The sequence below is a fragment of the Barbatula barbatula genome (genome assembly GCF_947034865.1).
Source record: "Barbatula barbatula genome assembly, chromosome: 17".
Taxonomy (NCBI): domain Eukaryota; kingdom Metazoa; phylum Chordata; class Actinopteri; order Cypriniformes; family Nemacheilidae; genus Barbatula; species Barbatula barbatula.
Window position 1 is genome coordinate 10,260,612 of NC_136780.1, and position 18,948 is coordinate 10,279,559.

The window sequence follows — 18,948 nt, forward strand, 5'->3', positions numbered from 1 at the left end:
TTGATGCAGTTTCTTTTATTTTACATAAATATCAGCTGCAGACCATTATGATTAACCGACTAGAAACATATTATAAATACACACTAGCGAGCAAAATAAGATGTAATTGATATTGAATCCAAAAGCAAACATTTAAATGTAAAAACATGATGTATGACTGATCTAATACGGAGTCATTTGACATATTCTGTTATGGGTAAAGAAGAGCCAAATGTGAGTATAAAGTTGATAAAGATGTCATTGGAACATTGATTTGCTGTGAGTTGAAATCTATTTCTACCAAAACAAAAATCCATTCTAATATAGCGCAATATATACATATTAGATGTTCATAAATAATTGATAAAAAAAAGTTCTAAGTAAAGGTACGGGGGCTGGTAATGTGCCCCCGTGACCAGAGGGGGCGCGCTTGACAGGAGCGTCTTTTTGCGTTGTGTTTCCTGGGTGCACGCAGCGTCACAGAAAGGCCGTCCAGTACCGTATAGCAGAGCGTGGGTGAGTGCGTTTGTGTGCATGAGAGAGGCAGGACTAGGGCAGAGTTTCGGAGCACGTTCAGTTGACAGGCGTCGCCGTTGCTACTCGACTCGGATAACAATACAAGCGAAGGCACGGAGTTGTCGCGACTCGCGAGATACGCGCCTTTAACCGGATTAAACCTAGAAAAGCCGTTTTGGAGGGATCCGAGTGGAAGGCGGATGAGCGCAGCCCGCGGGAGGGCAAGTGTGTTTCTGTGGAGGGGTCGAGCTTGCGAAAGATGAACAAAAACCACCGAGTGCCGAGCAACCGAACTCTGAACGCCGTGGAGGTGAAGAGCAAGGTGCGTGTAGCCTACGGGCCGATTTCTTTCATGCGTGTGTAAAGAACAGGAGATTTAACGTGAACTTTAGACGTTGAGGTGTGCTTATAAGGCCCTACTAAGTTTTGTCGACCTCGAATTGTGGGTAAATCCCTCTGAAGGATTGCGAGAACACTTGCGTTGTGTTGTTATGGAGCGATTGTCTGTTTTGACAGCTACTTATGTCGTTTTGTCAGGCGCTTATTCTACTGCACTGCAATTGCTAAAATATATATTTCCAAGTTATTGAGTGTTAACAAACGAGCGATGCCTGATAGTTACGGAATAGAAAGTCGTTTCGATCCTCAAGTTAAGTTTTCCTAGCCTTTAACTGTTTGCTAATAAACAAACTGATGATCATTTGTCTCGGAAAAGTTTTCCAAACTTGTCCTCCAAAACAAAACACGAGATAAAGTTTGAGGAAATGAAATATTGACCGTTCTCGAGGAAGTTAAATCAAACATCGAGCCGCACGTCATCTCGGTAAAATGTACGTCGAGAGCAGTTTACGTGTGTTACGGGACATGAACATCTAAGCGTTACATTTTTACTATATATTCTGTCCAAATCGTATAGAATTTCAATTGCGAGCTGTTGTTTGGTTCTGGCTGTGGTCTCATGAGTAGGAACAACTTTTTGGATCCAGATTTTGTTCTTATTTTGTGTATACATTTCTCCGTTTTCTTGTTAATTTCTTGTTAACAACCAACACAAATATACAGGACTGCTTTGTCATGGACATACCATAATAATCTAGACCTGACATCCATCACATTATACATAACTTTATAACTTATTGCAAGTCATGTAACAATCTTATCTGACCAGTTACCTTATTTAGTTGTAATAAATCTGCTATAGACAATTAAGTTTCACAGTTTTCTTTTAAGATAAACCTATTATTTGTTAACCCGTGTTTCAGACATGTAGGTAGCATATGACTCACAAATATGATTTTTCACAGTAACAAAGTTAATTGCTTTCATTCACTTTAATATGTCTTGCTGTTTTTATATGTATTGTGTTTTGATGTCTGTTCCAGTTTGGAGCAGAATTCAGGCGATTCTCTTTGGACCGGTCCAAGCCGGGACGCTTCGATGAGTTCTACGGCTTGCTTCAGCATGTGCACCGGATCCCTAACGTGGACCTGCTCGTGGGTTACGCAGACATCCATGGGGACCTGCTGCCAATCAACAATGATGACAATTACCAGAAAGCTATATCCATGGCAGCGCCCCTGCTCCGCCTCTTTCTGCAGCGGAAAGGTGAGGGTTGCGTTTGAAGTGGGTCACTGGTCATACTTCAACTCCATATACCTCCCGCACAGCCAAACTGCCTTATTTTTGTTTATATCTTTAGTTATATGGTCACAGCTCACATCTGTTATAGCTTGATGCACGGTCAATGAGAATGTGTACAGCTCTAAAATAGTCGATGATGTGCAAAAACCTGTTTCAACTGATAACATACGTGGGGTGATGACTGTGATCAAGGAAGTTGTCAGACCAGAAGTGGTGGTTTTGTTTATATATCAATGCTGTCAGATTCTAATGTGACAGTGTCAGTGCCTGTAGTCTCAAGGTACATGTCAGAAAAGTCAGTTTACTGTAGGGTTATAACTTAGCAGGCAAAACTCTAATTTTAGATTTTAGATACAGAATAAAGGGACCGTTGCCTTTTGATGGGACCCATTTTGTGTTTGTATCTTGATGTTGTGTGCAACAGTTTTTAGTCCAAGTTATTTTGACTTTACATAGTTTTAGTTTGTTGCATAATCTAACCTGACCTCCTGTGGCCATGTGTTTAATGTGTTAATTTGGGTTGAACATATTTTGTCGTTTACCCCTCACCTAAGCTCACTTAAAGTAGCAGTGTGAAGTTATAGATTTGTCTGGTGACACATGGGCATTGATCACCGTTGTGTGTGTTTTGGCCCCAGTTGGGCGTCCTGTCTGTGGGGTGCCCCATTCTAAGCTGTCTTAGTGTGCCATATGACCTATAGATAGTAAGCCACTTTGTTGGTGGAGATTAGAGGGGTCACTGTGTAACGCTGTGTGTCCTGTGTTTCAATTACACGGTCGACGCTGGCGCCACGCTGTGACCTGTTGCCATGGCAGGGCTTGTGACACGGAAGCACACATTAAGATCTGCCCACTGCCCACAGGCTATGCTGTGTAGCGTAAACTGTACATAGATAAAGTTATATATAGGTAGACACGGTTTTTGCAAGCCTAGTGAGCTTCCTTGCTGTTTACAACCTGCAAAGGCAGTGAACAGACTGAAACGGGATGCTCTGAGTGACGGATTTGGACTGATAAGCACATTGGCCATGAATAGTGCTCCTCATTTGAAGCATGCTAAAAATATGAATCAAATACGGATTTCAACAGAGTTTGACATTAGTTTACTGAAATATATTTATAGCCATTTCACTTGTCTCCATCTGCCATCTTGGATGATATTTTTTCCAGTTCATTCTAGGGTTGCTTTTTCCACATGGATACAGTACATGGCACAACAATAACGGTTGTCCGCTTGTCCAGAACAAGTTAATGTTTTGTATGGGCAAGTGAAAGATAATTTTACTTGCCCGACCGGGAAAAAATAACAACAGGGCAACATGTAGAATAATAAGAATATGCGCTTTAGACAGAGAGCTGCATGTTTTTGTAAAGTGAGTCTGTCGTGTTTGTGCTTATTTGTGTGCGACAATAATCAATGGCGCCCCGCACTGAGTTCATGTAACGTTACCATATATGCGGACGCTGAATCCTGTTATTTAAATGTCGTCTGGCTTTTCTGCGTGTCTGAGTGAATTGTGTGCACAGTTTGACATACGACACGGGTGATGGTCGAGGATTTATCTGCGTCTGCACTGTATTAAGATATGAACACATCAACTTCATCTCCAGAGTTCCTGAGAGTTTATTTTACGAGCACAAACACACAAAAATTCAAGCGTCTTTCCGAAGACCCGTCAAAATAAAAGTAAATTGAACTCAGACAAAAAAAGACTGTATGTACTATAGTATTTATCATGAAAATGTATGTGCCCTTGTAGTAAATTGATCAACACTGTATACTATAGTAAAGTTCAGTAAAAAAACACTTTAGAATCTAAGTAGTAGTAATAAATACCATAGTATACTACTGTGATTTATGTGGACAAATATACCACTATTGTATAGTAAAAGGTTTTGTGCTACTACTTTTTGGCATGTGCTAACAAACTTTAAACCTCTAATACCAGTGTGACGTGCAAAAAAAGATAACTTACAGCATTAACACTAATAATAATTACTGCTTGCTTTGTTTTAAAGCAGTCACTGAGAGTAGGCCTATAACCAAATTCAGGAGGCCAAAGCGGACACTAGTTAAAATGCTTAGAAGCTAACTTGACCAATCTAAATCAGAAACAATTGTATGGATTATATTATTGTTTAAATGAAATATATATTGTTTTATTTTGGACAAGCAATTGTTGTTCTCGGTGAACATGACAATGCTTAATGTCAAGCCCTGCAGTACATGTGATATTGCCTTAACAAGGTATCTGAGTAGGGAGTATAAAGTATCCTATTCACATATAATGTTTTGTGCATCACAGTCTACAATGTGAGTTGAAGTCAGGACCGAAAGTAAAGCAGATGTTGTTTTAATGGAATGGGGGACACATTCAGTGATCCGGGTTAAAGTCGCTGTTACTGTTGTAGGAGCTCACAGGGGGGTTGGGGGTCGGTCATAGACATTCTTGAGTGGTGCGCTGTGTCTGTGTTTGGAATTCTGGGTTTTGTTCTGTCCTGGTCTGTTTTGCATTTTCAAGTGGCTTGACTTGAGCTCATCATGCTGGATCTGGCTGTTTGAGTGTAAATGCCATGTGTACATTGAAACACTGCAACAGATGGTTTAAGTGTGTTTCAGGTGGCCTGTCCCATGTTACACGCTCACTTTTCAGGTTAGCCACAATACGTCAGTCCCATGCTTGTTTACCTGTTGCCATGGCATCGGTAAAGAGGCCCTAGCTTGTTGGAATTAATGACATAGGATTCTTGAGAGGTGATTGGAGCATGCTGGGATAGCTACATTTAAAACACATGCAACATTAGCATAGCCGACTGTTGCGGAGAAGTATTTGCTGGCTTAATGGGTGTTGGCACCTGCGTGTCTATTTGCATCATGTGTTTTCCTGATCAGACATCCTGCTCGCTCGCTTATGGGGAGTCACTTTGCTTTGTGGTTCATCTCGTTCACTCCTCCTCATTCTTTAGTTCATTAGTGACAGATTCCTCTCCTTTATCACCCCCCTCGTCTCCTTGTATTCTGCTCAATTGGTGGAATAGTGAAACTGAGCATGATACCGATAGCTGATTATTCAGACTGATATCTGCCAATGCCGATTACAATTCTAAAGATTAAATGAATATTTTCTGAATTTAATTAATTAATATTACATATTAATATTGATATTTAATATCAAACCTGTAATGTTTCTTATGGTTTTTCATATACAGAGGACAAATTTATCACATTTTCCTTTTAATTGACAGGATATATCGGCCCAAACAAAGTTATGAAAATTGTAAAACTAATATTATAAAAAACATAGTTCTGGACTCTTAGTCCTAAACAATCATTCAGTCGCTAAACAAAGATTGGATATTTTCAAATAAAACAAACTTGGTGCCACACAAAAATGAGTATTTTCTGTATTAATGATTATTTTTTTTATATTACACTCCAATTTACATTCTTAAATAACCTCATCTTCATGTTCTGCATTTACTCATTACTCCCTGTTTCTTGCTTGCTTTCATGTGTAAATAACATAATTGTCACTTGTAAACAATTACATGTCTTTCAAAATTTACAAAACGAAAAAGTCACTTAATACTATTAGTCTGTGTTATTACACCTGCTGTCTATGAATGTTACTAATATTAGCTCCTTCATTACATTTTATTGGATCATTCATTACATGTTATTGGATCATTCATTACATGTTATTTCCATTCATTTCATAGATTTCTCCACATGTGACTTAGAGGTGTGGTTCAGGAAAGCATTTCTATACAGGTGGATAGTTTCATGCCGTGACACATGTTTGAAAACTGAATCACTCGTTGTCTCTTTCACTTCTCCTCTGCCTCATTATTTCCTGAAACCACAAATTTGTTTACTTTTCCATTCATTGAATCAGCGGGCTGAATCAGGACACCGGGCGGCTTCGTGTTTTTACTAACACCAGTGACGTCTGCAGCTTTTATTGCGGTTTCAGTTTTAGGAGGAGCCGCTTTAATAAGGGAGAGGAATTCCAGGGTCAGGGAATGTCGCGTTGAGACAGAAACACTGTTATGTTATGTCATTGTGCCGGGGTAGCAGAGTGGAAGCAGAAAGTTTTAGGCTACCTGAAAACAAGGTGTCTTTTTGAAAGTCACAGGGATGGTGTGACCCGGAATTCTTGACTTTTGACTTGACTTTTAGAATGCAAACTTAAGCATTTATGGGCAACAAAATGTGATGGTTATTAAAACTGTATTATACCAAATTGGGAATTAGTATTATTATCACTTCCTCTAAGGTCACACTTTGGTGTATAAATTGTACTATTGGTCAAACACCATCACATGACATTAATTCAGATCAGAGTTCAACACTTGACCTTTGAAACACTGAAATGTGATTTTCTTTTTCACAGAAGCTTGCCTTTCATGGTCAACTGTATTCGCACACGTATTAATGGAAGTCTAAGGAATGAAAAATCTAGTATGACCTCAGTATAACATGTTAACGTTCTGCCATATGCTGAATACACCACATCATTGTAAACCATTTTCATTATATGTAACAATGGCACTTAACATCTAAACTTTATCTTATTCCAAAGATTTCAATTTATTTAATTTATTTTGCCTATTTTGGACATCACTGAAACTGTAAGACTCTATAATCCGGCGGACAGAGAGGCTTGTGACCCTGGCTATGAGATTTCCCGCTTTTGGCCTTTGCCTTAATGGCATAGATTTCCCCAAAATGAATACTTAGTCATCATTTACTCTCCCTCAAGTTTTTCCAGACCTGTGTACATTTGGTTGTTCTGCTGAACATTAAGAAATATAAATGGATAAAAGAATGTTGGTAACCAAACAGTATTGGGGCACTACTGACTACCATAGTAGGAAAAAGACGAATATGCTAGTCAATGGTATTCAAGATGTGATCGGTTTCCCACGTTTTTTTAGATGTCTTATTTTGTGTTCAACAATACAAAAAAATCTATACAGGTTTGGAACAACTTGAGGGTGAGTAAATGACAGATTTACAAATGAACGCTGTTGATGGAAAGCAGGTCTTTGTTCACCTATAAGCAACAGGTGGGAGATGTACAGCCTGGTGTGGAGTGGAATGCTTTGAGTGTGGAGGGGTATTTGCTGGCCACTTCACTCTCTCTGTTGGGTAAAGAGGGCAAATGCGATCAGTCCAGTGTTGTCAGTGAAGCAGAGAGGGAAGGGGGGTGGGAATGAACTAACAGGGATGAAAGAGGGCTGGAGGGTATGCTGTGTGGTGGATGAGGCTGTGTTTTTGGGGGGAAGGGGTAGTTAGCTGCAGGATTGGGGAGGGCTCACACTGCCGTTGTGTGGAATGTGGTCAGACTGTGATCATTTCTGCTGGTTAGATTAGAGAAGACAGCATAGCTACAGATGGGTGTGAGGAATGAAGCCATTTATAAGCATGTAGAAGTGTGGGACCATAGAGGAAGAGAGGAAGACATAAGTTGTGAGGGCAAGGAAGTGTGTTATTAGGAGGAAAACTTTCTGTTATTTGCCTATTGTTGGGTGGGAAAGGACCTGGTCACTAGTTTGTCCTGTTTTAGTTTAAAGGAGAAGTTGCTAACAAAACCTTTACAGCGTTTTTCTATTCTATACATTTAGGGCTGTGCTGCTGAATTTGAGCAAGAATTTATTATGTAGTGACGTGTCAATACAATCATATACCATGTGTGACTTTTTTTGTTTCATGATATTTTACTGATAATTTACCACGGTGAAAGGTCTTCTACAGTAGTGGCCAAAAGTGATGTCTAACTTGGAACATTTAATTGACATCTTCACGTCATGTGAATTCACGTATGATTGCAGTGTAAACTGAAGCTCAGCTTTCAGAGGAATTTAAGCAGACTTGGCAACACATCCAAAGTTTTTAAGACATTTGCCTTAAAGAATAACACCTGAGAGGGTCAACGACAACAGATAATATTGTGTATGCTTTCTTTTCTATGCATTTTTTCAAATATTCAAATTAAACCGATTTCCCCTGATTTGCTGTCTAATAGATATCTTAAACGTGTAATGCCTGTTTCACACAGTACATATTGCAGTTCAAATGCGGTGTGAAAGCGGCACGCGCTGGATGTGCTTTCACATATACTGCTGCACGGCAACTGCACCAGACGGACCACAGTGCATCCACGTGCTGTGCGAATGATATAATCTGTTAAAATGGGCACGTTAAAAACATGCACCGCATACAGCAAACAGAGTATGTGTAAGATGGCCTTTTTTCCCCCTTTTGTTCCGTACACCTCATAGTTTGATGGTTTCATGTAATCTGAAGAGGCATTTAAAGCAATGTTGAACAAAATGTACCCAATACAGCACTTGTGGTCACTACCGAATGTTTAATTTACTGTATGTGTAATTCATATATATTTAGGTTGTCATTCATATTGTTTAACATGACTAAAGTGCAGAATGTGTGGTGAATATTGTAGATTATTCTGGCCATGAACCGCCTAACTGTGGCGGTTCATGATGTGTCATGTCGTAGTTGGCCTAACCCAACCTAAATATATAACAGAATATATTTCTTTTACCTCTGTCATATGTTAGGAATGCTGATGACTGTGACTTTAGTGCGGCTTAAGTGCTTTATGATGAAGCTATGTATGATTAACCTCAGAGCAGTAAAACGGAGCCATGACCATGTGACCTTTACCTGTGCACTTCACATTCTTGATAGAATCAGAGGCGGACAGAGAGAAGGTGTGCATTTCCTAAAGAAACTTGAGAAAAGGGGGTTTTGGATTAATGCACAAAACGTTCAGTGTGGGCATGTGTTCAGAGATTGAGACGAGGGCCCGGCCAAACACAGACCCGCAGAAACTAGCTCACATTCTGGTTAGCAAAGCCCCTGAGAGACAGTGACTGTGTCAGAAAGGGAGAGAGAGATAAAGATGAGGTGGGAGAGAGAACAATGAGCATCGTCAGCAGGAATAAAACCGATGAATGCTGCAGTAGTGATGTGACAGGAGGAGTCATTCCACCCACACACACTTATTAAACAAGCACACTGCACATCCTATTTATATTTATTACAGTTTTTTCAACCTTTAGCATTACAAAAGTAATGACCCTTATAAAAGCAGTGATGTGCTATTCATCACTGAAGAATATTCCAGGTTAAACAAGCTTGAGTAAATTGTTTTCTTTGGTTTTCAGCAGCAGCTGTGACAGAAATGAATTGTTTTCTGTAAAATAAGAGGAAAATGTGATGCCAGATATACTTGTATAATAAAGTTGGGCAAAAGCATAGTCTCAGACTAAGATGGCTTGATCATTGCTTACATATATTTTCTGTGCTGGTCTACACTGTTGTTATTATTTAAGTGAGTATTTAGCCAGAATAAGTTGACAAGCAGACCAGGCTTTACACTTAAGTCTGACTGCATTACTAGGGCAAATGAATAACTACTTTGAGTATAGTTGCCATGTTTACTTAATGGCAGCTTCCTAGAGCAACATGCAGTTTCATGATTTCCATAGGAGCTTCATACACATTCCCTCTCATTTGTTTTTAAGCATGGCTTATTCTTGAGGATTTTTCCATGTTTCACAGCTCCAGGCTTTGCACGCGCTCTCTGTTATCAGTAGAGGTTTTACTTTATCTCAGTTCTGCTGTTGCAGAATGCACACAGTGAGCCTAAAATAGCAGCACCTCTAACATTTTTCAACGATATAAATTTTTTGTTTTTCAATCTGGTTCTCTCCTCTTTCTTCACCTCCCTCTCCACCCCCTCCGGTAATGCACCGTGACTGGAACGGGGTGGCACACACTCACCATGTGGGAGATGTCCAGATTTAAATTTAAAGCAGCAGAAATGTTGCACGCATGCTGTCATACTGTCAGCAGCTGCTGGTCTGAATTATCGGGGCGCATTTCTCTGTGAGCTGCTGTGGGGAGTCAGTGAACAGAAAGTTGCACAGTAGCTACATGCAGGAGACAACCCTGAACGAGACATTCACAAATGTGAAACATGCATCAGCGACGCTTTCATAAAGTCTTCCACAAAGCTGCTGAATATCGTATGAGATGAACCCGTCTCTTAGTTTGTGTTGAGCAGAGGCACGGTGTGCCATCTCTATTGTTTTCACACCCTTCATCGGATTCTGCTCACGAACGTCCCTGCGTACTTCTGAACCGAATGTGAATATTCAATTATTTAGTAGACAAACCAACAGAGTACACCATTTAGAAGTTCACACATTAAAGTGATAGTTCACCTAAAAATAAAGATTTATTTATTCACCCTCTTGTCATTTCAAACCTGTATGACTTTCTTTCTTCCGCAGAACACAAAAGATGATATTTTGAAGAAGGTTGTTAACTGAACCCCATTCGCTTGCTTTGGTTTTGTGTCCATACAACAGACGTGAAAGGTTGCCAGTGCTGTTCGGTTACCAACTTTCTTCAAAATATCTTCTTTTGTGTTCTGTGGAATTAAGATCAAGTCATAAAGGTTCGAAATGACAAGCGGGAGAGTAAATGATGATAGAATTTTCATTTTAACTATCACTTTAAATGAGGCTTGCATACCCATATAGGGAAATCATGTGTGTTTTTGTGTCATTAGAACACAGGCCTGTCTCTGTCATGTTTATAATGAGTCATTATGACCGGACTGGTTTCCATAGTGACGGCATCAGGTTTCACAAAGAGCCGGTGATCTGTCATTAAAGAAGTAAAATAAAAGAGTTTTGTGTGCAACTACAAGTATAACATGTATATCACAGGTCAGGTTGCTTCAATATATACTTTACTATCAGAAAAGCTAGTTTGTGCCTGGTTGAGTGGCCCTTGGGAACTTCCCATGATGCCCTTCAACATGACTGTGAAGCCATTGTTAAGCTTTAATGTGGAAGAGTGGAGCAGATAAGAAAAGGAGAAGAGGAACGCTGAAGGAGATGAAAAAGATCTGCATACATGCTTGATTGCTCCAGCAACTCGCATAGCAAAGACTTATGCATGTGAGAGAGAGAGAGAGAGAGAGAGAGAGAGAGAGAGAGACAGAAAGTGTTATGCCTGAGCTAAATTTAAATATGTTCACATGAATCACATGGTACTCAAAGTCTCATTTCTTTTGACATGGTTCAGCAAACACCACAAAAAAAAAACAAGGGCTGGGCATATATATTTGTTTTTTTTCGGCCAGGTTAGGTTCATATTCTGGAATTCCACAAATTATGCATTTCTCTTGTTTTAGTGTATTGTAACACATGACAGGAAACAACTCTAGGTTCACTAGGTTTTAATTTTGTTTTACATGTTCTTGATAAGAAAATCAAGTATATAGGTCTATTTCACTCTGGTGAAAGTGTGTTCAACAAGCCGACAGCGGAGAAAACGTGCTGCTTGCTCTTCTCTAACTCCCGGTAACAAAACCCAGATCTAACAAGAATATCAGGCTTTATTGTTTATAATGTTGATAATAAATAAAGTAAACAGTCTTGATACCACCATGCCGCCTGTTAAGATCCTAAAAAATACCCTGCAACAAAGACAGAGCCATTGTAGTGTTTGTTTCCCTGTTTATTACGTGACCGTCATCTGAGGAAGATACAGTATTTGCTGCTGCAGCGCCGCATATAAATATTGTTTTCTTTGTTGTTCACGGTCAGTGTCTGTCTTGTTTAGCTTTGCATTGGATTTGCATCAATAAATAAGATTGGCCTATTTATTTCAACTAAGGTAAGGAATCACAGAGTGTTTTAAAACAAACAAAAAAGCATCCGTGCAAATTTATTTACTGGCTGTTACTTGAACGTGACGACCCTATTTTAACTTCTAGAAGGAAAATTTAGGTATGGAAAAAGGTGCCGTCTTATGTTAAGGCCAAATTCATAAACATTTGGTGCAGTGAAATGTAAATTGTCATGTTTCATGTTGAAATTAGCATTACTTAATATATTTTTAACGAACAAATATGAATTCACTAAGAACGACCGCTCCAAACAAATTATGGAAATAATAAATTTTTGTTAAATCATTTAAGATTATGTTGGTATTTTTATAACTAATGTAAGTAATGTTAACGAATTATGTGGCTCACCAGTTTTGAAACTTTTTAATAGGGTGACGTGAGTAGAGCATAAAACGTGATCCGGGCATCCGGTGTTTAAACTTAAAATATTTAAACTAGCTTGCGATCTGAGTGAACAAAGATTAAGGAACATATACAAATGTTTTTTTATGTTTTCTGTATATTATAATATCATTAAAGATGAAGTGAAGAAGTGTTAAATAAGATGTTACAACTAAGGTATTCTGTAGCAGTAACTTAACCTTCTGGTGATGCAGTTTTATTCGTATAAAAAATAGGAATATTCGAATAGGACTTTTAATACTCATAGTTGTTGTGGATCGAATATTTGAACATTCGTGCACATCCCTAACACATAAATAAACAAATTTACTGACTACTACTGTACACATATATATATATAAACAAACGTACTGAAATCAACGCATTACAAAAACCCAAAATGTTATGTGGGCAATACATAAAAACCACTTAAACATGATTGCAGAGCAGCACTGACCCGATAAAACAACCAAAGGTTCTGTTAACAGTTCGTCATCCTTAGGCTGTGTTCACACGTGACTTCTTTTTTTTACTAGGAAAAGTTGACAATGGTGCTTTTTTATTAAACTTTAGAAAAGTAAAATTAAATTTACACTTATACAAAACGGGTGTTTCGAGCTTGAGCATTCTCGACCAATCACGTTCTTCCCATGTTGTTACGGAAATGAGTCTGACAGGTCTCTGTCATTTGTTAGCTGTGAAAAAGTTATAGTTTATTTTTATTTAACTTTATAAGAACGGTTGACTGCATAGGATCACAATATAAAACAGAAGCTAGCAGCTTAAAAAAAGAAGTCAAGTCTGAACACGGCATAAGATGCTGGCTGTTTAAGAAAGTGCTCTGGACTTTTTTGAAAACACTGTTTAATCCATAGGATTATAATGTAAAACAGACGCTAGCAATTTAAAAAAAGAAGTCAAGTGTGAACATTTGAAATTCATGAAATCACATCACTGAAGTAGAACATTTTGTCTGACCCGGATAAGAAAGATCAATAAATAACATAATTGCAATGTTAGTTATAATCTCATAACATGGGTGGTTTTAGTTAATGATTACAACTCTCAGGTTAACCATTGTTCTCTTTCAGTTAATAGGAGACCTGTTGTGTTTTTTGTAAACATGGAATTGCGTTAAACTCTCAGATTCCTCGCCCTTTTCCAGCCATTCCCAGGATCCAGATGTATTGGTCTTCCTTCTTTATTTTTTTATTTTGAGTATAAATATCTTGCAGGTGAAAGTCTGGGCTGTGAGTAAGCTCCTGTGGAATTCATAAATGGTGTAAAATGAGAGAGAGAGAGAGAGAGAGAGAAGAGGGAGGCTTGGGTTTACAGTAGATTACACATTAGCTGAGGGGCAGAGGGATACTAACAAACAGGCATTCACTGCTATGGTATCTTCTGTTAGTCTCTCTTTACAAGGCTGTGGGAATATTTCAACAAGAGCAGAGAAACACATTTGATGATCTGTACAGATTGAAAATAAATAAGATGTTAAGTTAAAACAGTCAGTGTGTGATGTGTTGGAATTTCCTTGGGAAAAGCAATCATTTATATTAGTCACTTTCTAAATTCAATTAAAATTCAGATTTAAATGTAATCCCAATGCAATAAAGAACTAAACTCTTATCATAGAAAGTAGTTTCAACTCATACCTCGGCTTGCAAAAACAAATAAAAGATGTGTTGACCGTTAAACATTTACAGTGGAAGAGATTTTCATTGTTAATGTATTATTGTAAACAAAAAAACATTCTGTCGTAGCTGACATCTTGACACGGGAGAGATTTCAAATTAATGATGCACAATATATTGCAATTATTCAAATATGCAAATGTACGTATTGCAATATTGCAATGGTTTTAGTTTTTATGTTCTGCAACAGCAAAAAATGGTTGTTCAGAAGTTTTTACAATATGTTTTATTATAATTTAAATAGATATTTTTATATAACTGACTTTACAAACTGCATTATAGCATCACATATTGTATATTGCATTATTTAGCAAGTTACTGCATATCGCATTTTTCTTCAATGACGTGCAGCGCTATAGTACATTTTACACTTTAGTTATATCACAGCCATGAACCATTGATTACTTGTTTTTAGTTAGGGAAATTGACAATCTCATTCCAGGTAAAGACTACATTATAAAAGTGTAAGTCTGCTAAAAGCTTATTTTGTAAACTTGTAGAAAGAAGTGTTAAAGGTAGCAGAAATAAAAAAAAAATATTTCATGGGGTCCTTATTTAGCAGTTCCATTACATGCTTTACATAACATTTAATCAACCTTTCTTTTTCCTTTCCTGTGCAGAGGAGGCCGACTACTCTGCATTCGGCACGGACAGTGTGACCCGTAAGAAGACCCCCGCAGCTCTCGCTGCAGTACTTCTTCGCCCGGACGCCAACAAGAAGAAGCCTCCAATCATCATCAGCCTACCCAAAGACTTCCGCCCAGTTTCGTCCATCATCGATGTGGACATCCTACCAGAAACACACCGTCGTGTTCGTCTCTACAAACATGGCCAGGAGAAACCGCTGGGCTTCTACATACGGGATGGTTCCAGTGTACGTGTCACTCCCCAAGGCCTTGAGAAGGTTCCAGGCATCTTCATCTCCCGCATGGTCCCCGGAGGCCTGGCAGAGAGTACGGGCCTGCTGGCCGTCAATGATGAAGTGCTGGAGGTCAACGGCATTGAGGTGGCTGGAAAGTCCCTGGACCAAGTAACGGACATGATGATCGCTAACAGCCACAACCTCATTATAACCGTCAAACCGGCCAATCAGCGCAATAACGTGGTACGCAACATCAACAGCGGAGGCGGGGCCACATCCCTCAGCTCGGGACGATCCTCGGACAGCAGTTCGTGTTTCTACAATTATTCCACGCCGATCTCCATGGGAATGACTCCATCTCATATTATTCAGAACTATGAGCCGGATGAGGAGAGCGATGAGGATGAAGATCTGGTGATTGAGGGTAATGGTGAGACTACATTCATTCCACAGCCAGTTGCACGGGCGACAGCCAGCTCCAGTATGCCCGCTCTGCCCAGATATGAACCCCACCTCAATCTCAGACCCTCCAATGGTACCATGGCAACGAGTGCCAGCACGGGGTCTCTGAATGCACGCAAGAGGGGCCTGGAGAGACATAATCTAGAGGAAGATGGCACGGTTATTACACTGTAAAGACAGTGATCCAACGCCAATACGCACTTTTGTGTGCCATAAGACTAGTATAGCATGGCTATATATTCAGTGACCAGAGAGTGTGGGACCAAGAGAGGAGACCACAGCACCTTACAGGACCTCTTTATAACCACATCACCACTGAGAGCAGCACAGTACCAAAAATAGCTGCTTCATGAGTAATAATGAACTGCCTGAGTCAGCGTGATTTGAAAAATGCAGATATCTGCAGGAACAACGTGACACCATATGAATCACGACAATCTTTGACTTTGACAACCACTCCCTTACTAGTGCTTTAGCATTATGACAGAGAACAAGGTAGGATGGCTTACCCTGCTTCTGTGTTGCCACGGTAACCCGGCTGAGAGTTAGCACTGTTAAGTTTAGAAGGAATTCTGAATTGTGCTTTTTATCATTTCCTGTCTACAGCAAGAGGTAATCGTGAACATTTCCGAAGTCTAGCTGGATATTGTTAGAATGTCATTATTTTTAAAGTGTAGTTGGACATTTCAAGGTTTTAGACTGCTGCCTCGGTTGAGATACTGTGTACATTTTCTATTTTTTAATCATAGCCAAAATGCAGATTATTTTGTCATATAATGGTATTTTTTTATTTGTACCACTTAATTTTGTTTGACAAGGGCTATCTTCCTGCTCTGTGGTTTTTGACCCATGTGACCCTGTAGGATTGGAATACATTGTGATGTCATTGTGCACTCTGAAGTGGACACAAGGATGTTTCATGTATGAAGAGTGTCTGTAAACCTCAAGTGTTGCAAGCGAATTAGAGAGAAGAATAACTGTTTGGCATTGAATATTCACAGGGACTGTTGAATATCTGCCGGAATATTTGTTTTCCTTATTTTTTAAGATAATGTGTGAAGTGTACGTATCTTTGGAGGTCCACAGTGCACCAGGCAAACCATACAGTTACACCAGAATGGGGTTGAGATTCAGACATTTTGGCATAGAGCACACGTGATTTAGTAAATGTGGACTTAAAGGGATAGTTTACCCAAGAAAAACCTGTCATCATTTATTCATCCTCATCCATGGTTACAAACATTCTTCATAATACCTTCTTTCGTGTTCTGACGAGAAAAGAAAGTCATACAGGTTTGGAATCAGATGAGGTCGGATAAATGATCCAATAATTCTCTTTTTTGGGGGGTACTTTCCCTTTAAGCTTAATCTTTTTTAAGATATGCTCTGCAAACTTGCCTGGCTGAGATCTTGGCCCCGGAACCTTCAGACTCTGAAATTTTATTTTATGTTCACACTTTCTCTCCGTATCTAACTTCCACGCCTTTACAAACACTCCACCCTTTGTGTAAGGCAAGGGTGGGCCTTCCAGCTTGATATATATAATTGTGATTTTTGAAAATGACTTATGTGAATGACATACATTCATCATTATGAACAAACGTTAAAGTCCCAGTAAAATTAAAAATTGCAATGCCTATTTTTTCCTGAAATATTGCAGCGTTAATGTAAATAGTTTATCAATGTGGGTCATTCTCTTTTTAAAAATCGTGTGCCCTCATAGACTTCAGTTAAACACTAAAAATGCACTTCCGTCCTGTAATGACTATACATCTTAAATGACATATGTTAGACGGCATGGGCAGAGCATCCGTTAACTCCTCCCCTTCAACTGTCAGTCTGCTGCCAGTTCCATTTCAAAATGCAACAGCTGTTTTTATACATCCAATTAAATAGCTGAGAAAGACAAACAGCACGCCCACTATTTTTCTCATTTAAAATTCCCTCTTTTGTCCTTACACATGGGGATCATAGAGACATGCGTGATTTTGAATGCACACATGTAAGCTTAAGTAAAGGATCACAATTTGTGTCAACATGCACTGAGGGAGAGATGTGCCTCACTGTAAACCCATACGGACCAGATCTGCTGTCTGAGATTTAGCCGAAATAGCCTTTCATTTCTAAATACTGCTGTCTCACCTACCTAACGGCTGATGAGAAATCTAAACACTGGATGCTGTGAGCATGTCGGCTCATTTCACACAAAACTTTTCATGGCACTTACACTTTACAATATATCATGTACATTACCAAAACCTGCTCGTAGTAGCACACGCACTGTAGCTATAATAATACATAATTCTTACAGATCATTCATATTCAAGCAACATATTGAATGGAGTTTTTAGCTTTGTTAATTTATTTTTTGTAATAACCACTTCACATGATTTGGGATGGTATCCACAAAAGTTGTATTTATTTTCAAACAGACATTATATGTATTTTGACATACAAACCTCATGATTTTTTAATCTCGTGTTTTATTTTTGTCTACTAGCATATTTGGTGAAACTTCATTTTCAAGCCTTTTTGGAACTAGAAATATGAAGAATATAACCTGCTATTTTCCAAACTGTGAATATCTTTACATTTCTAATGGAGACCATATATCTATGAGCACCTATAGGAGAATTAGAAATTAGCTTTTAAGCGTTATCATGTGTCAATTTCTCTCTTTGATAAATGAGCTTGCCAGATAAATCCTAAGGTATAGATTTGTACTGAAAGTCGTCAGTATTTTCTTATTAGTACTACATAATGTAAATTTCTTTCACCATATGAAACTTTTAAAAGATCAATGCTATATTGAGACATAGATGCACATGTATTATAGAAAGTCTTGGGTGAAATAAACTAATATGTAGAAAAACATGTTTTTTCTTAACTGTCTGGTGTTGTAATAAAAGAATGGTAATTTCATCTGTGATAATTCTTTTGTGCAAATTGCTTACATTTACATTATACGGCCAGCATTCATATATAATGTATTTATTAGTTAAAATGGAGCAAAGGAATCGTGATACTACATTGACTCAAAAATTTTAATTACACACTAAAGTTAAAGGGCAACTACAGTTAAATCTTTTAAAATTACTTTTTTAAAGTCTTGGCCAGTCACCAAGCAAAAATAGACTGGAGTTATTCAGTTCGCTTCAGTTTCTTATCAATGCACGATTATTGCAGTCAGTGATGCTATTTAAAGCGCAGAATAAAACTCTGAAACCGTATTACTGTTCATCAATGTTGCTAACTCAATTCTGCAAACCTGCCTCATCCTTTTGGTAAATGGAACAAATTGATGGAGGTCAGGTTACGGTTTTCTAATACACCAAGTTCACAAAATGTCCATCCCTGAACTCTGAGCTCATGATGCCATCATGTGGTTAAAGCACGTAGTTTCATCCTATGCCACATCCAACTACAAATAAAAAACATTTACTGACCTGTAGTTTTAAAATATAATTTTTATTGGTTAAAATGCCCATGACCTATAAAATGCAGTTCTGCGCAACTTAAATATTTTTTTATCTTTGGAGTTGTATGATATTGTAAACCGTTAGCCTACTTATTATCATAAATATATTGTCAATGTATCATTAAAAAGCTGTTTCCAATAAATATACACAAATCTACGAAAAAAGATTATGGGCACAAAAACATAAAAAAAGATATATAA

At 38.4% G+C, this 18,948-nt stretch overlaps 1 protein-coding gene across 1 annotated transcript; it reads left to right on the plus strand.

The window, feature by feature from the left end:
* Positions 1–396: 396 nt before the first annotated feature.
* pard6b (par-6 partitioning defective 6 homolog beta (C. elegans)) lies at positions 397–18,191 on the plus strand. Its single transcript, XM_079478431.1, has 3 exons — positions 397–817; positions 1,878–2,100; positions 14,566–18,191. Exons 1-3 carry the CDS (start codon positions 755–757, stop codon positions 15,441–15,443), a joined length of 1,164 nt encoding a protein of 387 aa, XP_079334557.1. The 5' UTR covers positions 397–754; the 3' UTR covers positions 15,444–18,191.
* The last annotated feature ends 757 nt before the right edge of the window (positions 18,192–18,948 follow it).